Source organism: Drosophila tropicalis, unplaced genomic scaffold, assembly GCF_018151085.1.
Source record: "Drosophila tropicalis isolate 14030-0801.00 unplaced genomic scaffold, ASM1815108v1 contig_848, whole genome shotgun sequence".
NCBI lineage: Eukaryota > Metazoa > Arthropoda > Insecta > Diptera > Drosophilidae > Drosophila > Drosophila tropicalis.
The window spans coordinates 7,053-25,267 of record NW_027173341.1 but is presented as its reverse complement, the minus strand read 5'-3'; the positions used below and the strand labels follow the sequence as shown (position 1 = coordinate 25,267).

The 18,215-nt window shown below is 39.7% G+C and overlaps 2 protein-coding genes across 2 annotated transcripts; both read right to left on the bottom strand.

Moving 5' to 3' along the window:
* Window positions 1-696: 696 nt before the first annotated feature.
* LOC137581652 (uncharacterized) lies at window positions 697-2,087 on the bottom strand. Its single transcript, XM_068295882.1, has 2 exons — window positions 951-2,087; window positions 697-886 (listed from the first exon to the last, which is right to left on the bottom strand). Exons 1-2 carry the CDS (start codon window positions 2,085-2,087, stop codon window positions 869-871), a joined length of 1,155 nt encoding a protein of 384 aa, XP_068151983.1. The 3' UTR covers window positions 697-868.
* A 14,222-nt stretch (window positions 2,088-16,309) lies between these two features.
* Window positions 16,310-17,508, bottom strand: LOC137581651 (uncharacterized). The gene is made up of 2 exons (XM_068295881.1): window positions 16,777-17,508; window positions 16,310-16,687 (listed from the first exon to the last, which is right to left on the bottom strand). Exons 1-2 carry the CDS (start codon window positions 17,506-17,508, stop codon window positions 16,310-16,312), a joined length of 1,110 nt encoding a protein of 369 aa, XP_068151982.1.
* Between the last annotated feature and the right edge of the window lie 707 nt (window positions 17,509-18,215).

Sequence of the window (18,215 nt, the reverse complement as noted above, 5' to 3'; positions counted from 1 at the left end):
GTCTTGCTCTCCAGGTATTCTAGGCAATCTTCTATCAAAGGCAATGGAAAATTATCCCTCACAGTCTTCTTATTTAAACCTCGATAATCAACGCACATTCGTATGTTGCCATCCTTTTTTCGCACTAGGACGATGGCGGACGCATAGGGGGAGTTGCTTGGTCGGATTACATTATTGGCTAACAACTCACTAACCGTTTTAGAAACGATTCCTCTTTCATAATATGATAACCTTCTAGGACTACTATGAAATGGTGTTGTATCTGTCAGACATATTCTCATCATATATTTAGGCAACCCGTAATTAATTGAAAATCGGTCAATGTAATGCTCATGCACAATGTCTCGGCACTCACGCATCGCGGCTAATCCAAATTCACTGCCAACAGTAGTATTCCCGGTATCTGACAGCGTTGCACAAACAGTTTGCAACTCTGTTAGCCATTCTCGAAACGGGGATGCATTCGTGTTTACATTAGGGTTATTACAATTACTATCTAGATCAGTGGTGTTATTACTAATGGTATTATGCTTAGGATATTTAGTAAACAGGGATGCACAGAAGGATTTGTAAACAAAAGCAATGGTACTCTTTAATGATGCAGAATTCTTTTCATACTTTCTTACATTTTCAATCAATGAGAACTTAAGACCTATTTTATTCAAGGCGTCTCTACCAAGAAGTAGTTGCGTCGGCATAATATTATCGGGAATAACTAAAAATTGAATTTCATAATATTTTTTGCAAAACAGAACTAAACATTTGACTGTTCCAAAAGTCAGAATAGAGCCACCGCTCAGTCCATGAAAAGAACTTTTAACTAATTTATCGCAATCTAAATGCGGCATCAACGCTCTACTGGCAAAACTTACTGGGCTTCCGGAATCTAATAGGGCAAAAATATTATTAACATCAGTGCATCCCTCTTTACAAGATATTCTTAAACTTACTAATTGAATAAATGACTTATCATCAATGGTGTCCGGGTCTTCACTAGAGCTCATGGCGGCGATCTGGGTTCGCATTGGACAATTCCGGTACTGATGGCCCACTTTGAAGCACCGATAGCAACTTCCTTTTGGTCTCTCCGGGCGTGGACAGTCAAACATTAAGTGACCAATCTGGCGGCAATTGAAACATCTCTTATCCTTTGCAGCAGGCGTAATGGCCTGCAAACGGTCTGAAGTCTGACGAGCCTGAGGAACGTAGTTTTTGGCTGGTGGCTGAACTGATTGAAAACGCATCATCTTCTCTCGCAATTCATTCAGAGAAGTACAATAATACAAAGGAGCTGACAATCCGGTTCGATCTTGTAGTCCGTCAACAATGTATTTGACCACATCGGTGTCTTCAAAATTGCCCTGCTGAGCAATATTTCGCATAATGATGAAATACTGCAAGAGTGACTCTCCTTTGCCAATTGAGCGCTTCCTCATCTGGTTAGCAATCTCGTAGTTTGTCATTTGTAGGCCAAATACCTTCACAAGGGCATCCTTCAGCTCGCTCCAGGTTGCAGTCTTTTCATATGTCATGTATGCTTTAGCAGATCCCTCCAGCAGTCGGTTGCCCAACGACCAACATTGGGCATCACTCAGTACATACACTCTTGCTGCTTTCTCCAGCTCACGAATCCATACGTGAATGGACAGATCACCATCACCAGAGAATTTAGGTACAGTAGTTTCGACATCTTTCAAGTTCATGCGGCAATTATATTCCGGTCCGCCTAAGTTCTCCTCCAGCTCCATAACACGTGTTTTTAGCTCCGCCAGGTTTTTACGTGCTGTATACAATTCGATGCTACTAAGAATCGAAGACAATTCGTCGGTTTCGCTCGCTTGTGCGCTTTCACGAACATGCACGTTCGCGTCTGGTCCTACAGAGGTCTCACGAGACATCGTCGGCGACTGGCTAGCACCCACTTGATCCGGTGTACTTGGCTGCTCAATGTTTCCCACGCCGCGCTGCTCAATAAGAGGCTCCGGACCAACATCCACAAGTTGTCCGGCAAGCACATTTGCAGACACTGCTGGGCTGACTGCCTGCTCTTCGGGTACATCACTCTCTCCAGACTGATTCTGTGCCATGACTTGTTTTACCAATGCTCGCAATTGGTAAATTGACGCTTCTTTGTCGCAAGGTACTTCCTTGGCCGCTAGCAACTCAAACAATGCGGTTTTGTTTAATTTAATAATCTCGGTGTATTTCATGAAAATACGTTTTTTAGGGCAAACCCCACACCTGATTTGTAAACTCTCTACTTTTTAAAGTAATTAATCCCTTGGGATTGATTTTATATTTCCGGATTTTATTTATTTTCAAATTAAGTGCACATGCGGTCTTATTCACTATATTCAAGAGAGTGTGCCCGTACCCCGCCTTAGCGTATTATACCCTTTTAGTGTGCCCAAATTCGGTTATCGGGGAAATTCACTGAGACGAGGAGCGGTCTTATTTAAAATACTCCTAATGTTTACAACACAGAAACTGTAAGATTAATTAAAAGTTATAAATACTATTTTTTGGTTTTTTAAGGAAGCATTTCGAAATAAGCACTAACGGTACTATCTTAGTTGCCACCAAGAAAATAGCGGTTTCAGATTTTATTGTAACCATTTATCATTTTAATTTAATAAATTGAAATCGTGTTCACTGAGAATAAGAATAATACCTATAATCACATTTTTTTAAATATTTATAATATAAAGCAAAAGTGAGTACATATTTGCACAAAAAAGGATATATAGAACACTAAAATTCGCAAGGACATGAAAACTAAAAACCTAACCTAAACTTGCAAATATGTATTCACTTTTGCTCTCCACTGTAAGTATACTTAATTTGCTCTATTCATTTTCATACCCTTGCAAAAAGGGTATATTAATTTTAAAACGAAGCATCTCCGCTGATACAAAGTATATATATTCTTGATCAGGACGACGAGACGAGTTCATTCGCGTTTCGAACATGTATGTTTATAAAAAATTTTATATTTTTACTGTTTGTTTTTTCGATTCCTACGCTGCGCTAGTTTAAACATTCAAATTTTTAAATTTAACGACTTTACGCGCCACTTTGCCAATAGCGATCAATCAATAAATAAAAATATTGGTATCGATCAATATAATATGGGATAGCGATAAATGATCTATCGGTTTTTTTGAGGTGGCAACGCGCTTGATTTTTTTTTATGCTTCATTTCATTTGAAAACTGAAGAGAAAAGTTGTGAAAAAAAAGCTGTAGCCGAAATCTTTGGTTATAAATTATAGCAGGTATGTAGGTTAATTAGAATTTTTACCCCGCCGCCATCTGCATCTTACTCTATATCCTAGATTGGAAACCTTACATTTTCTGGCCAATATTGCTGATAGCTTTCGTTTGTGAGGATTATTTTTTGGAAAAAACGGTGAGTTTTCAAATACCCATTTTTGGAATTTCTGGTTGTCGTTACCTTCAGGAATTGGCATTCGGACATTGAAAAGACACCACCAACAAACCACCGGCAGTGCCACAACGTTTCTAAGTTAGGGCTTACGGTGCGGCCAGAGTGTCTCATTTCCTGAAAGGTGTCCTAACCTTCGGTGAAACGGATTTTTTGTACGGCAAGGCAGTGGCCTACCTAACCTTCTGCCGCTGCTGACCCAGACAAAGCTTGTCTTTTAGCCAAATTCTGGATACTGCTTGCTGTTGCCCGATTTAGCGCATTCCATGTGACCACCTCGATTTTTTTTTAAATTAACATCCTTTTGAACGAAATCTTTAAGTGCAGATATTTTTCCTTTCTGATCCTAATCAAGTTAACCAAAAAAAAAAAAAAAAAAAAAAAAATAAGCGAGAATGTAAATAAGTCAAATATTGAATCAATTAAAGTATCGTTAAGGTTATATTAAATAATTCAATCGAGAGTAAAGTAAAATAGAGTAAATGTAAAAGCAAAGTAAGAGAACGGATTTTAATGGTGGTCCTAAAGCGCGAAGGAGAAATCATCATATAAACACCCTCCCACAGTGCATCGATGGAAGGCCTTTCAGCAAATAAACTATGGGGTAAGTGCCTAGTGTATTAAGCGGTATCAATTCGTCGACTTTCAACCAAGTTTTTGTGAACTATGGGAGATGGTAGTCAATTGATACTCTGATTTGTTGATGTAATTTCTGTTTCAGCGTTTTGTGATCAACAAAAAAAAAAAAATATATATATATAGATTTCCGTAAATAATGTAAATAATAATAACTTGAAGAGAAATGAAAATTAATGAGTAAATTTGTGCCGCTTGAAAATAACTAATTAATTAAAATAACTCTAACGAATTAAAGAAAAACTGTATCCCTTCTATATTTTTCTATTCCGTAATCGTCTACAAAAATTAATTATAAGTAACTAGTAAGCTCTCTTTTATACTACTAGTTTAGTCCCTCTTATTCAATAGTTTAATTTACTTTGAGTTCCATTGTTTTGCAAGTCTGAAAGTTCGGAATCTCAAAATGTTGAGTCATACCACACCAGCTGTTTAAAATTAGTCTGTATATATTTCTTTAAAATTTATTGTGTAAAACAAGAATTGCTTCTATCTGAAATTATAATGAATTTGAATATGATTGCTTAAGCTTTATAATTAATTTTAGTAGTAACATGAGTAGATGAGTTGATATCGATAACTTTTTTTTTTGGGAATCTTTACAAATAACAACAAAGATTCATGGTTGGGAGGGTATAGAACTGACAAGGTCCATCTACATCTTGACCTCAGTAACCGCTAGCTTGTGAACAAAAAGAATACACCTTCATTTCTTCCGTTTTTTTTTTTTAATATGAATTCTTTACTGTGTTCGTAAGTATTTTCTGCCAGTCATTCGATTTTCATTTAAAGTTAGTTTTAGTAGAGATCCTAATAAAATTATAATTAAAGATTCAGCAAACAAGCCCCCTCCACCCCGCAAGAGCTACGCAACCAGAGGATCTCAATCTGCTGCAATTCACCTACCGCTTTCTTTCGGTTATCGATTGATATATTGTCGCTGCGATAGGAGAACCGATTATATAACCAGAGGGCCGGGGCTAACTTCGACCGCGTCAAAGTTTGTATACCCTTGCAACTTTTTTTGGTAACTCTTTCCTTACCTATTAGCCATCAATGTGGAAGAACGTTTTATCTAAAAAGGCTTATGTTTGCGAAAGAATGGCCTACAATCATAGGAAATAACGAAGATATTGATCATAGTCACTGTTTTCCACCGATCGTTCCTATGGGAGCTATATTATATAGTCACCCGATCTTTATCAAATTCGGCACAGTCATTAAGAGATATATCAAACTAACAAATGTTTAATTTGAAAGCAATCGCGTTAAAAGTAACGAAGTTATTTACAAAAGTCACTGTTTTCGACCGATCGTTCCTATGGGAGCTATATGATGTAGTCACCCGATCTTGATCAAATTTGGCATAGTCGCTTATAGGCGTAATAAACTCTCTAATATTAAGTTTCACGATAATAGCACAGAAAATAACGAAGTTATTGAGAAAAGTCAGTGTTCCTGACTTTGGGGTTTGTATAGGAGCTATATGATATAGTGGTCCGATCCGGCTAAATCCGAGATATACAACCCCTGCAGTATGTATATACAAGCCTATGCGCAAAATTTCAGCTCTGTAGCTCTTACGGTCTAGGAGGAGTATGCGTTGATCCAGACGGACGGACGGACGGATGGACATGGCTATTTGAACTCGTCTCGTCGTGCTGATCAAGAATATATATACTTTGTATGGTCGGAGATGCTTCGTTCTATGCGTTGCACACTTCTGTCCAAAATTAATATACCCTTTTTGCAAGGGTATAAAAATTATGGCGCACAGAGAGGAGCCGAATAGGAAGGTTACATAAAAATTTTTGGCGCCAAACTTGGGGCAGGATAAAAGCATACTCAACTCCTTGACAATATTAGATATAGACAAAAAGTTCATTTAAGTTACGGCATGTGGTTATTTTGACAGCAGACCAATTTAGAAGTATGTAGTTCTACCCTAAGGATATAAAGTGTTGAGTTCAAGTATATCAGGAGAGTCCTCAGATCAAAACATGAGGTTTCAAATTTTTCGTCGATTTTGTTAGACTATATTATGGTTTAACTTAGGCGGATGAATGAACCTGCACGGTTCAAGGTTACATAAAAATTTTTGGCGCCCAACGTGGGGCAGGATAAAAGCATACTCAACTCCTTGACAATATTAGATATAGACAAGAAGTTCATTTAAGTTCCGGCATGTGGTTATTTTGACAGCAGACCACTTTAGAAGTATGTAGTTCTACCCTAAGGATAAAAAGTGTTGAGTTCAAGTATATCAGGAAAGTCCTCAGATCAAAACATGAGGTTTCAAATTTTTCGTCGATTTTGTTAGACTATATTATGGTTTAACTTAGGCGGATGAATGAACCTGCACGGTTTAAGTCTGCTTGGCGAAGCCGATGTTTCTGTTAGGAATATTCAGCCGCAAAGTTAAAAGCAAGAACGTTACGACTGCTGAACGTCTAAAGAAATCGAAGAGAACACGAACAAATTGTTTTATAGTAAGATTTGGATGATTAAATGTTCTGGTGTCTGGATCTTGGTAATACAGATTTTTGTAGATGCAATATCCCAAAAACAAAAATAATGAAGTTACCAATATTCTTTAGGTTCATTTAGCTAGTTACGATTTCAAATCATGCACCCAGTAATGTCACTTTTAGGAAAATAATTTAAAAAAGAAAGGCTCTAGTTCAACAAATACGGCAGAAGACATACGCAAAATTTGTTCCTTGGTTTTGGACAACACGCAAACATGTTTGCCTTGCCCAATTGCCCAATTTGTGAGAGTGAGATAAATGTGTCTAGTATAAAGCTCGTAGTAGGCAACTGTTCACCAAAAGCGAAGGAAAAACATTTGTCATTGGCACCCAGCACTTCTCGAGCATGGACTCGAAATTTTACAAAACAACTAAGTAAAGTCCCAATAAATAGAGCAGAGCAGCTCAACGAACCAGCTACATCAGTTAGCAAAGCACCAGCATCATGCTTAGATGCCAGTCACAGTAGTAATCAACCGAAGCCTCAACTACCTAGAACCATGCCTAATCAGCGAAGAGCAAGACCCAATCGTGGTAATAATATTCGTCCTAATCGAGAGATCGATTATACGGTCATACAAAATATGATAGAACAAACAGTTTCTCGTGTAGTATCGTCGTTAACTATGAATTTAGGCCAGCGAGAAGTCCCATTAGACACGGTCCAAACCCGATCTCTGATCACTTCGCCCTGCCCTACAACTGTTCAAAATGCAAAAATGGCAAATGTAATGCAGAACTGGAATCTACGTTTTGACGGATCTACGAAAGGTCTAGGAGTAGAAGAATTTATTTATAGGAAGGAGGAAAACTCTTGATAGTGATTTTATTATGGTGTGTAAACACATTAAAATATTATTTGGAGGAAAAGGCCGCGAGTGGTATTGGAGATATCACAAGCAAGTCCCTCGAATCGTAGCGAGTTTTGTTCAGCTGTTCGTCAGCAATATAAAGACTATCGATCAGATTTTATGAGCAAAGAAATGATTCGTGCGAGGAAGCAAAAAGCTGGAGAATCTTTGGTTTGTTTTTACAATGAGGTAGCTTCTTTAATTGAATAGTTCGGTATAAAGTTTGATGAAGAGGAGCTGATGAAAATTTTACAAAATAACCTGTTGCCAGAGATACGACAAAAGTTACTATATCAATCCATCGCATCAATAGGTCACCTTCGTAGATTAGTACAAATGCAAGAAAATCTAACACAAGAGCTCTGCCCTCAAGCAAAAGTAATTTCAAACGCCAAAGCGAATGGACGCAGACAAATTTTTAAAATACAAGAAGAGGAAACCGAAGATAATAAAATAGTTCCAGACCCAGACGAGGAATATGAAGTTGCCGCTGTGCAAGGGAAGTTCGTTTGTTGGAATTGTCGAGAAGCCGGCCACACATGCCAAATTGTCTAGAGGAACGCACGGCACGGCACGGCAAATGTTTACAAGCCTTAATGTCAAGATTGTATAAAAAATTTAGCGGAAAACCGACCGAAGGGTGCATCCAGACAACGTCGGATGCTCCCGCAATAGTTACTCGGAAAACGTTCAACAAAGTATCAGCATTGTGAATTATAAAGTAAACGTACGAAAGTCTCACAAACTCCCACTAAGATTTTTGTCATATCCTGAGCGTTTTCAACATTACCTTACTGTTAAAGACAGAATTTTCAGATCTGACTAACCCTTGTCTAAACACACGTTAAGACAATTTTTAGAAAAGACAACGATAATAGGAGCTATGCAGAAGTCTCATTTCTTACGTTCACGGAATTAGGTTTATTGGATACCGGTGCCGAGTTTCACGATAATAGCACAGAAAATAACGAAGTTATTGAGAAAAGTCACTGTTCGTGACTTTAGGGTTTGTATAGGAGCTATATGATATAGTGGTACGTTCCGGCTAAATCCGAGATATACAACCCCTGCAGTATATACAAGCCTATGCGCAAAATTTCAGCTCTGTAGCTCTTACGGTCTAGGAGGAGTTTGCGTTGATCCAGACGGACGGACGGACAGACGGACGGACGGACATGGCTATTTGAACTCGTCTCGTCGTGCTGATCAAGAATATATATGTAGGAAATGAAGTGTCAGGCAGGCATAATCATGGCAATCGTTTGGTACCGAGTGAACGAGACAGAACGACACGCAGCGGCCGTACCTATCTGGTCGATCGAAAAGCACTCGCAATCGTACTCTCGCCTCGATCACATCGCACACCCAAATTTGTAGCTAAGGCCATTATAATAATTAATAAATATATGTATTCTTAACACAAAGAAACATTGTTAATAAATAATAAAAAAGTTTAAATAAGGAAATCACATCCTTAAATAATATTGAACTAAATAACCAGAATAATTCCAATTCTACAAACTGGGGGGCTCAACCGAGATTTCTGGCCCAAGACAATTAGTGAAAATCGTGTCTGTGTGTGTGTGTAAAGTTCGCAAATGAACAGAAAATTGTTAAAATTGCATGCATTAACGTGTAATATATATACAAAGTCAAGGTTGTTGGCGAACGAATTTCAAACGACGCAACCACTACAAGTTCAAAAAACTAGTGGAAGTTGGCGTGACTGTACGAGAGGCGACGAGTGGACGGTGAGACGGTGAACGGTCGGACGACGCAAGAAGAGCGTCACCCAGAATTTTGGCGCCGTTTCGGCAAAAGTCGGCGGCTGAAGTTGAGAGCAGCTCGAGAAGGGTGGTGACTCGAGAGGAAAAAGAGAGAGCAGACAGCGGACACGAAGTTGATGATAACCAGTTTTCACTGTGGAAGCAGACAGACGGAGAGAGCAGACAGAGGGCACGAAGTTGATGATAACCAGTGGTCACTGTGGAAACGGACAGACGGAGAGAGCAGACAGAGGGCACGAAGTTGATGATAACCAGTGTTCACTGTGGAAGCAGACAGACGGAGAGAGCAGACAGAGAGCACGAAGTTGGTGATAACTAGTGTTCACTGTGGAAACGGAAAACCAAAGGAGAACAGAAAGCGGAGAACAGAAACCGTTACAAAAGCAGACGACGCCGACAAGACCAAACGAGAAGGCAGCAGACACGAAGTTGAGACAATTGGTGTGGAAGCAGACAAAGAGAGATCACGAGAACGAGTGGAAAACAGCCGAGTGAGTAGCGACAACAGAGTGAGTGGCAACAGAGAGCGAACCGAACAGTTGCTACAGAGATATTGAGTGGCCCCATAGAGCAGGACGACTATAGTTGGGTGAGCTGTTTAATTATTGTCTTGAGTGTGAGTTACTTTGCTTGCACAGCGAAACCAGACCGGTGGCAAAAATATCGACGAAATTGATGCGAGCTGCAGAGAGCACATTTCTAAGAATCGTCTGAATTAAACCATAACCTAACACAATTTGACTTACATTAACATAGTGTGTAAATCTTGTTAAGTCGTAACAAATTTGATTGATTAATACTACCTATATATTACTACACCAATCTTGTTAAGCAATATAACTGTAATTGAGTGAAATGGATCGAGGTGAGATTCTAACGTTGCGTATTGAAGAGTTGCGCACTAAATTGAGAGAGTTAGGGCTAGAGACTACAGGCCTTAAAGCAGAGCTGCAAACGCGTCTACTCGCTCACTACGATCTAATAGAAATTGAGAATGACGGGCAGGAGGCAGATTTCGCCTCGGCTAGAACAATTCGAGAAGTCCCGAACACAGATGGGCAAAGGTCATGGTTCACACTAAAAGATGTGGAGGGAAGCGTTTCAGAGTTTTGCGGTTTAGGTTCGATTGATGTTGTACAATGGATTAGGGAGCTAGAAGAATGCGCTTTAACCGTACAGTGGAGTCAGTTACAGCTTTTTGTGTCTGCAAAACAATTGTTAAAGGGAGCTGCATTATCGTTTATACGTAGTAAGAGAGATATTTGTAGTTGGGAGTCCCTGAAAGTAGCTTTGAAAAACGAATTTAGAGTAAAGGTTTCATCAGCAGAAGTTCATAGAAGACTGAGCAATCGACAGTTAAAGAGAGGTGAGAACTTGTATGAGTTTTTGTATTCGTTAATGGAAATCGCAAAGCCAATCGATTTGGATGACGAAAGTTTAATCGAGTATTTCGTAGAAGGTATACCAGACATGAGAGCAAATAAGGCATTATTATATCAGGCGAGAACAGTGGATGCGTTAAAAGTTCAAATAGAGACCTACTTAAAATCCTATGATCCTAGAAAGTCGTCAAAGAAAACAACATTCGATTCATCTGTTCACAAGCAAGGTAGAGATAATAGAGAGAAAAATTCGACAACAAAAGATGATCGCAAATGTTTTAAGTGTGGTGATCCTTCACACATGATGAGAGACTGTAACAAGAAAACGTTTACTTGTTTTAAATGTGGCAAAACAGGCCATCGTTCGTTTGAATGTAAAGATAAAGATACCACCAAAGTTGAAAGCACCAATGTTGTAGAGGATAAATTAATAAAAGCATCAGGTAAATTTACTTATTCGGGTTTGGAGTTGAAAGAGGTAATTTATAAATCGATTAAGTTCAACGGTCTAATTGATACAGGAGCAAATTTGAGTCTTATACGTAAAAGCGTGTTTGTTAAACTCGGAATTAAGTCATTAACTGGATATTCGAAGACCCTTAAAGGCATTGGTGGAAGTCATGTGATGACTTTTGGTAGTTTTAGCATAACTGTCAAGATAGATGGCATTGAGATGGAAGTCGAGTTTCATATCGTTCCTGATGAAGACATGGCATATGAGGCAATTTTGGGTAGAACCATATTAGATCACGTCGATTTGGTTGTTACCAAGAAAGGTACAAAGTTTGTGAGCATCAACAGAAAAGAATCACTGTGTAACGCGAATAAATCTGAGTTGTTTAAGGAATTTGAAAGTATGTGTATGCACAGTGCAGAACAGAATAAATTGGAAATCAAGAGTGAATTGTCACATATCACTGCAGAAATCGGTAGTGAAGTCAAGAAGTTGATTAATAGTTACAAACCCATTAGAAATACAAATACTCCTATAGAAATGAAGATTGTACTAACGGATGAGTTGCCAGTTTATCAGCATCCAAGGCGTCTAGCAGAGTCTGATCAGAAAATCGTTGATAGTATAGTACAAGAATGGTTAGAGGAGAAGATAATAAGGCCAAGTTTTTCCGAATATGCTTCGCCTGTTGTACTTGTAACAAAGAAGAATGGGAAAAAGCGTCTGTGCTGCGATTACAGAAAGCTAAATGAGAAAGTGGTCCGAGATAATTTTCCTATGCCACAGATGGACACCGTATTAGAAAAACTTCAAAGTGCGTTGGTTTACACTACTTTAGATCTAACAAACGGGTTTTTCCATGTTCCTGTTGAGGAAAAATCTCAGAAGTACACTGCATTCGTAACTCAGAATGGTCAGTATGAATTCCTGTACGTACCATTCGGAATTTCCAACTCTCCAGCAGTTTTTACCAGATTTATAATGGCAGTAATGAGAGAATCAGTAAAGAATGGAGATGCAGTGGTGTATATGGACGATATAATTATACCAAGTGTTAGCGTGAATGATGGTCTAATTAAACTTAAAAGGGTGTTGAAGATAGCTGCGGAAAATGGGTTGAGAATAAACTGGGAGAAATGTCAGATACTGGAGAGTAAAGTAAATTTTTTGGGCTATATAGTTGAAAATGGAAGTATTAAGCCAAGTAAGGAGAAGACTGATGCCGTTTCAAGATTCCCGATCCCACATGATAAGAAGTCAGTTCAACGATTTTTAGGGTTAACATCGTATTTCCGTAAATTTATCGAAGGATACGCAGTAACAGCTAAGCCCTTAACTGACATTTTGCGAAAGGACAACAAGTTTGAGTTTAAAGAATTGCAAATGGTAGCGTTTGAGCAATTGAAGGTCCTGTTTTAAAGCTATACAATCCTAAGCTAGAGACTGAAATTGACACTGATGCCTCGAAACACGGTTTCGGAGCTGCGCTTTTACAGAAAGATTCAGAAGATGGTTTATTCCATCCGGTACAATATATGAGTCGGAAAACTAAACCTTGCGAAGAGAAGTATGATTCATATGAACTTGAGGTTTTAGCAGTTATTGGAGCATTAATAAAGTGGCGTATATATGTGTTAGGATTGAGATTTAAGATTGTCACAGATTGTAATGCGTTCACGATGACAATGAAAAAGAAAGAGGTTCCATTGCGTGTAGCACGTTGGGCAATGTATCTACAAGATTTCGATTATCAGATCGAACATCGTTCAGGTTCAAAGATGCGGCATGTGGATGCCTTGAGCCGTTTATCTTGTTTTCTGCTAACTGACACTATAACCCATAAATTAAAGGAAGCACAGTTGTCAGATGATTGGACTAAATTGATTAGGAGCTTAGTTCAACAGAAAGGATATGAAGATTTTTACATTGAAAACGAAATATTGTTAAAGGACCCTAATCGAGAACTTATTGTCGTTCCCTCGCAGATGGAAAAGGAAATAATACAGATTGCACATAAACAAGGACATTTTGGAGCTAGAAAGACTCAAGATATCGTAGAAAAATCGTATTATATTCCAAAATTAAAAGAGAAGGTAGTCCGTGTTGTTGAGTGTTGCGTGGAATGTCTTATTGTTAATGCCAAGACCGGCAAAAAGGAAGGATATTTGATGCCAATAAGTAAAGGAGATCAGCCATTGATGACATATCACATTGATCACGTTGGCCCGATGGAGGTCACAACAAAGCGTTACAATCATATACCCTTTATTGTTGATGGGTTCTCTAAATTTGTATGGTTGTATCCGACTCGTGGAACAGGAGTCGAGGAAGTACTTAGTTCTCTTGAAAGGCAGGCCATAATTTTTGGTAACCCGATGAAAATAATTTCTGACAGGGGAGCAACATTCACGTCCAATGCGTTTAAGGAATATTGTAACAGACAGGATATACAGCATTTACTGATAGCAACAGGTGTACCCCGTGGCAACGGCCAAGTAGAAAGGATGCATAAGATAATAGTTCCAATGATTTCAAAGTTAAGTCAAGAGAATGAGGGAAACTGGTACAAGTATGTAGGTCGTGTGCAACAATTTATTAATAATACTGCTCCAAGAAGTACAAGAGTTACACCTTTTAAGATTTTGACAGGAATAGAGATGCGTAGTCCTGATGATCCCAAAATGAGAAAGCTGATAACCGATTCGTTAATAGAAGAAATAGACTGTGGTCGTGATGAGATTAGAGCGGAGGCTCGAAAGAATATAGATGAAATACAGCAGGAAATGAAAAGAACGTTCGACAAAAACAGGATATGTGAAACAAAATACAATTTAAACGAGTTAGTGGCGATTAGACGTACGCAGTATGGGACAGGTCTAAAGTTGAGAGGTAAATACTTAGGACCATATAAAGTTACGAAGGTGAATAGGCACGGTCGATACGAGGTCGAGAAGGTTGGCAACGGTGAAGGACCTTGTAAGACCTCAACAGTGGCTGAGTTCATGAAACCTTGGTTAGGATCATTCGGGTGGAATGACTTGTCAGGACAGCCGATTGTAGGAAATGAAGTGTCAGGCAGGCATAATCATGGCAATCGTTTGGTACCGAGTGAACGAGACAGAACGACACGCAGCGGCCGTACCTATCTGGTCGACTCACTCATGAAAATAAAGCAGAAGCGTCGATCGAAAAGCACTCGCAATCGTACTCTCGCCTCGATCACATCGCACACCCAAATTTTTAGCTAAGGCCATTATAATAATTAATAAATATATGTATTCTTAACACAAAGAAACATTGTTAATAAATAATAAAAAAGTTTAAATAAGGAAATCACATCCTTAAATAATATTGAACTAAATAACCAGAATAATTCCAATTCTACATATATACTTTGTATGGTCGGAGATGCTTCGTTCTATGCGTTGCACACTTCTGACCAAAATTAATATACCCTTTTTGCAAGGGTATAAAAATTATGGCGCACAGAGAGGAGCCGAATAGGAAGGTTACATAAAAATTTTTGGCGCCCAACGTGGGGCAGAATAAAAGCGAACTCAACTCCTTGACAATATTAGATATAGACAAGAAGTTCATTTAAGTTACGGCATGTGGTTATTTTGACAGCAGACCGAATAGAAAGGATACATAAAAATCTTTGGCGCCCAACGTGGGGCAGGATAAAAAGCATACTCAACTCCTTGACAATATTAGATATAGACAAGAAGTTCATTTAAGTTCCGGCATGTGGTTATTTTGACAGCAGACCACTTAGGAAGTATGTAGTTCTACGCTAAGGATATAAAGTGTTTAGTTCAAGTATATCAGGAAAGTCCTCAGATCAAAACATGAGGTTTCAAATTTTTCGTCGATTTTGTTAGACTATATTATGGTTTAACTTAGGCGGATGAATGAACCTGCACGGTTTAAGTCTGCTTGGCGAAGCCGATGTTCCTGTTAGGAATATTCAGCCGCAAAGTTAAAAGCAAGAACGTTACGACTGCTGAACGTCTAAAGAAATCGAAGAGAACACGAACAAATTGTTTTATAGTAAGATGTGGATGATTAAATGTTCTGGTGTCTGGATCTTGGTAATACAGATAGTATAGCCTTGCCCATCGGAAGATTCAAAAGGCCAAAGCCTGACTAAAAGAAACGAATTTGTAGATGCAATAGCCCAAAAACAAAAATAATAAAGTTACCAATATTCTTAAGGTTCATTTAGCTAGTTACGATTTCAAATCATGTACCCAGTCATGTCACTTTTAGGAAAATAATTTAAAAGAAGAATGGCTCTAGTTCAACATAGTCCACCAAATACGGACACTGCAGCAGAAGACATATGCAAAATTTGTTTCTTGGTTTTGGACAACACGCAAACATGTTTCTGTACTCCCTGTAAACACATTTTTCATAAATCCTGTTTGGAAGCTCTACTAGAAAAGGAAAAGCATTGCCCAAATTGTGAGAATGACATAAATGTGTCTAGTATAAAGCTCGTAGTAAGCAACTGTTCACCAAAAGCGAAGGAAAAACATTTGTCATTGGCACCCAGCATGGACTCGAAATTCTACAAAACAACTAAGTCAAGTCCGAATAAATAGAGCAGAGCAGCTCAACGAACCAGCTATATCAGTTAGCGAAGCACCAGCATCATGCTTAGATGCCAGTCACAGTAGTTGTAGAAAATGTTCAGGTCGTGACGTGGGACAGCTCCAAAAAAGGTTCGGGAGTCGAACATATACCCCGAGCCCTCTAACCAAACAATTAAACGCCGGTTTGTGTTGTATATTCAGTTGCACAATTTGTGGGCATATCGATCGGTTGGATCGGTTGGCTGAAATCTTTATTTCAATGTTAATTCAATTTTCTCACATGTTTCTATTTTATCTTACATTTGTGTTTTTCTCTCCTTTTCACGTCTTTCGTGCTTGCCTAATTTTCTGTGACTGGCGCGCCGTCATAGCGGGCCGCCGCTCTGTCATAAGTGCAAGCAAAGACAAAGTAAATTCTAACTGTTCTTCTTCGAATGAGAGAGAATAAAAACCAGGGGCGCGTTGGGTACCGGCTTGAGCTGTGGTTGGAACCATTTCGTGCGCCTTGTGATTGTAGGTAGATATTCTTTTAGCCACCTCTTCCAGAAACGGTCGGCAATTTGGCTGGCAACACGATACCCTTTTGCGAGTTGCGGCCCAGACTGTTGCAGTGAACCGCTCTCACGTAGGCCACTAGAACTGCCCTTGGCAGTGGTTCGGCGTTAATGCTTCCGATTCGGCGCTTTCTAAAGGCACATACGTCAGAGGCCTTGAATTCAAAATTTGCTCTACGTCAGCAAAGGCTCCTCTTAACACCTCTTCCTTAAGGCCGGCCTTTGGCCATATTTCTGAAAGTATAGATTTAGTAGAACGTACCAGTCGCTCCCAAACGCCGCCCATGTGCGGTGAACTGGGAGGGTTAAACTTGAACTCCAACGTTGGATACTGCTGTTCCACAGCCGAAGTTGATATCCGTTCTATGTGCTCCTTCAATACGCGGCTGGCTCCTCTAAAATTTGTACCATTGTCCGATAGTATGGTACGCGGCACCCCTCTTCTGGCTACAAACGCCTTCAATACGCAGAGAAATGAGTCGGTTGACAGTGATGTAGCAATTTCTAGGTGTACCGCTCGGGTCGTAAGGCATGTGAATAACACACCCCATCTCTTCTCGTGCCTGCGGCCCACTGCGACTTCAAATGGGCCACTCCAGTAAAGGTGAATGGTTGTGTGTGCGGCGATAACCTCTCCTTTGGTAAATCGGCCATCTTTGGTGGCGTTGGTCGGGCCACTCGTATACGGCACGCTACACAGGCGTTCGCGACTTTTCTCACTAAAGCGCGTAAGCCGGTTATCCAGTACCGCTGTCGTTCCTCGTTAACGACAATTTCATTGTGCAAATGGTAATTCTTCCTGTGATAGTACTCCACAATCAGAAACGTTACTCTATGCTTTTGCGGTAGTATAATGGGTCGCTTAGTGTCCATATCTACTCCTTCAATTCTGTCGATTCGTCCTTTGATACGTAGCACTCCTAACTCGTCCAGGTAAGGAGTGCACTTAAATAGCTTACTTTTCCTATTTGTTATGCCATGTCCTTGGTTTAGGCATCTGATCTCTTCTGGAAACTCCTCTTCTTGGCATGCACGAATAAAAACTGCATCGGTTTCCACATCGCGGTTTATAGTCAAAATGTTCATCAGTTGTTCTCTGCAAGGCCTCTTACATATGCCTTGCAAAAAGTTTAGAACTCGCTTTTGTACCGCCCGTAGCTTTTCCAACGTTCCGAATCGTTCCGGATCAGGTGTGATGCAAGCCAAACTAGAGTTCCCTTTGACTTTCTCCTCGTGGTGCAAGATACTTTCACTCGTCTTGCTCGGGCCCTGCTCCATGCTAGGCCATTGTGTCTCTTGTTCATACAAGAATCTCGGGCCAACAAACCACCTTGAATTCCCGGTCATGTCTGGCATCTTTGTCCATTTCGTGCCATCGTCTGCAACGTTATGCTGGGTGGGCACCCATCGCCAAGATAGCACGTCAGAGTCTTCCAGAATTTCTCCAACTCGCAATGCCACAAATTGATTGTATTTGCGGGCATCTGATCTAATCTAGCATAAAACGTCCTTAGAATCCGTCCAGAAAATACGCTGACATACTGTTACTGAGAGTTCAGGTTCGATGAATTTCGCCAGCCGTAAACCTAAAACAGCAGCCATCAGTTCCATCCGTGGTATTGAGACTGGCTTCAAGGGGGCCACTCGTGTCTTAGACGCTACCAGGGAACAGTGGACTATTGCATCCACTTCTGCTCGCAGGTACACAAGCGCTGCATAAGCGTTGATGCTGGCGTCCACAAACGTGTGAAGTTGTACTCGTCTTGCACAACAAACCTTCGGCATGCACCTTGAAATCTTCAATTCGTTGATTTTGGGTAACAGCTTCACCCAAATTTTCCAGTCTGCTTGGTCCTCTTCCTGAAGAGACTCATCCCAATCCGTTCCTGCTCGCCAGATATTCTGCAAAATAATTTTAGCACGAACAGTGAAAAAGCCAAGCAATCCAAGTGGGTCAAAAATTGACATAACCACACTTAAAACAG

Bases quoted from the DNA above. Each gene is read 5' to 3' on its own strand.
- LOC137581652 (XM_068295882.1), bottom strand. From the start codon at position 2,087: ATGGCACAGAATCAGTCTGGAGAGAGTGATGTACCCGAAGAGCAGGCA.
- LOC137581651 (XM_068295881.1), bottom strand. From the start codon at position 17,508: ATGGAGCAGGGCCCGAGCAAGACGAGTGAAAGTATCTTGCACCACGAG. The intron at 16,688-16,776 runs GTGTGTTATTCA...TGCGTATTGAAG, and splicing joins CAGGCACGAGAAGAGATGGG to GCGTTTGTAGCCAGAAGAGG.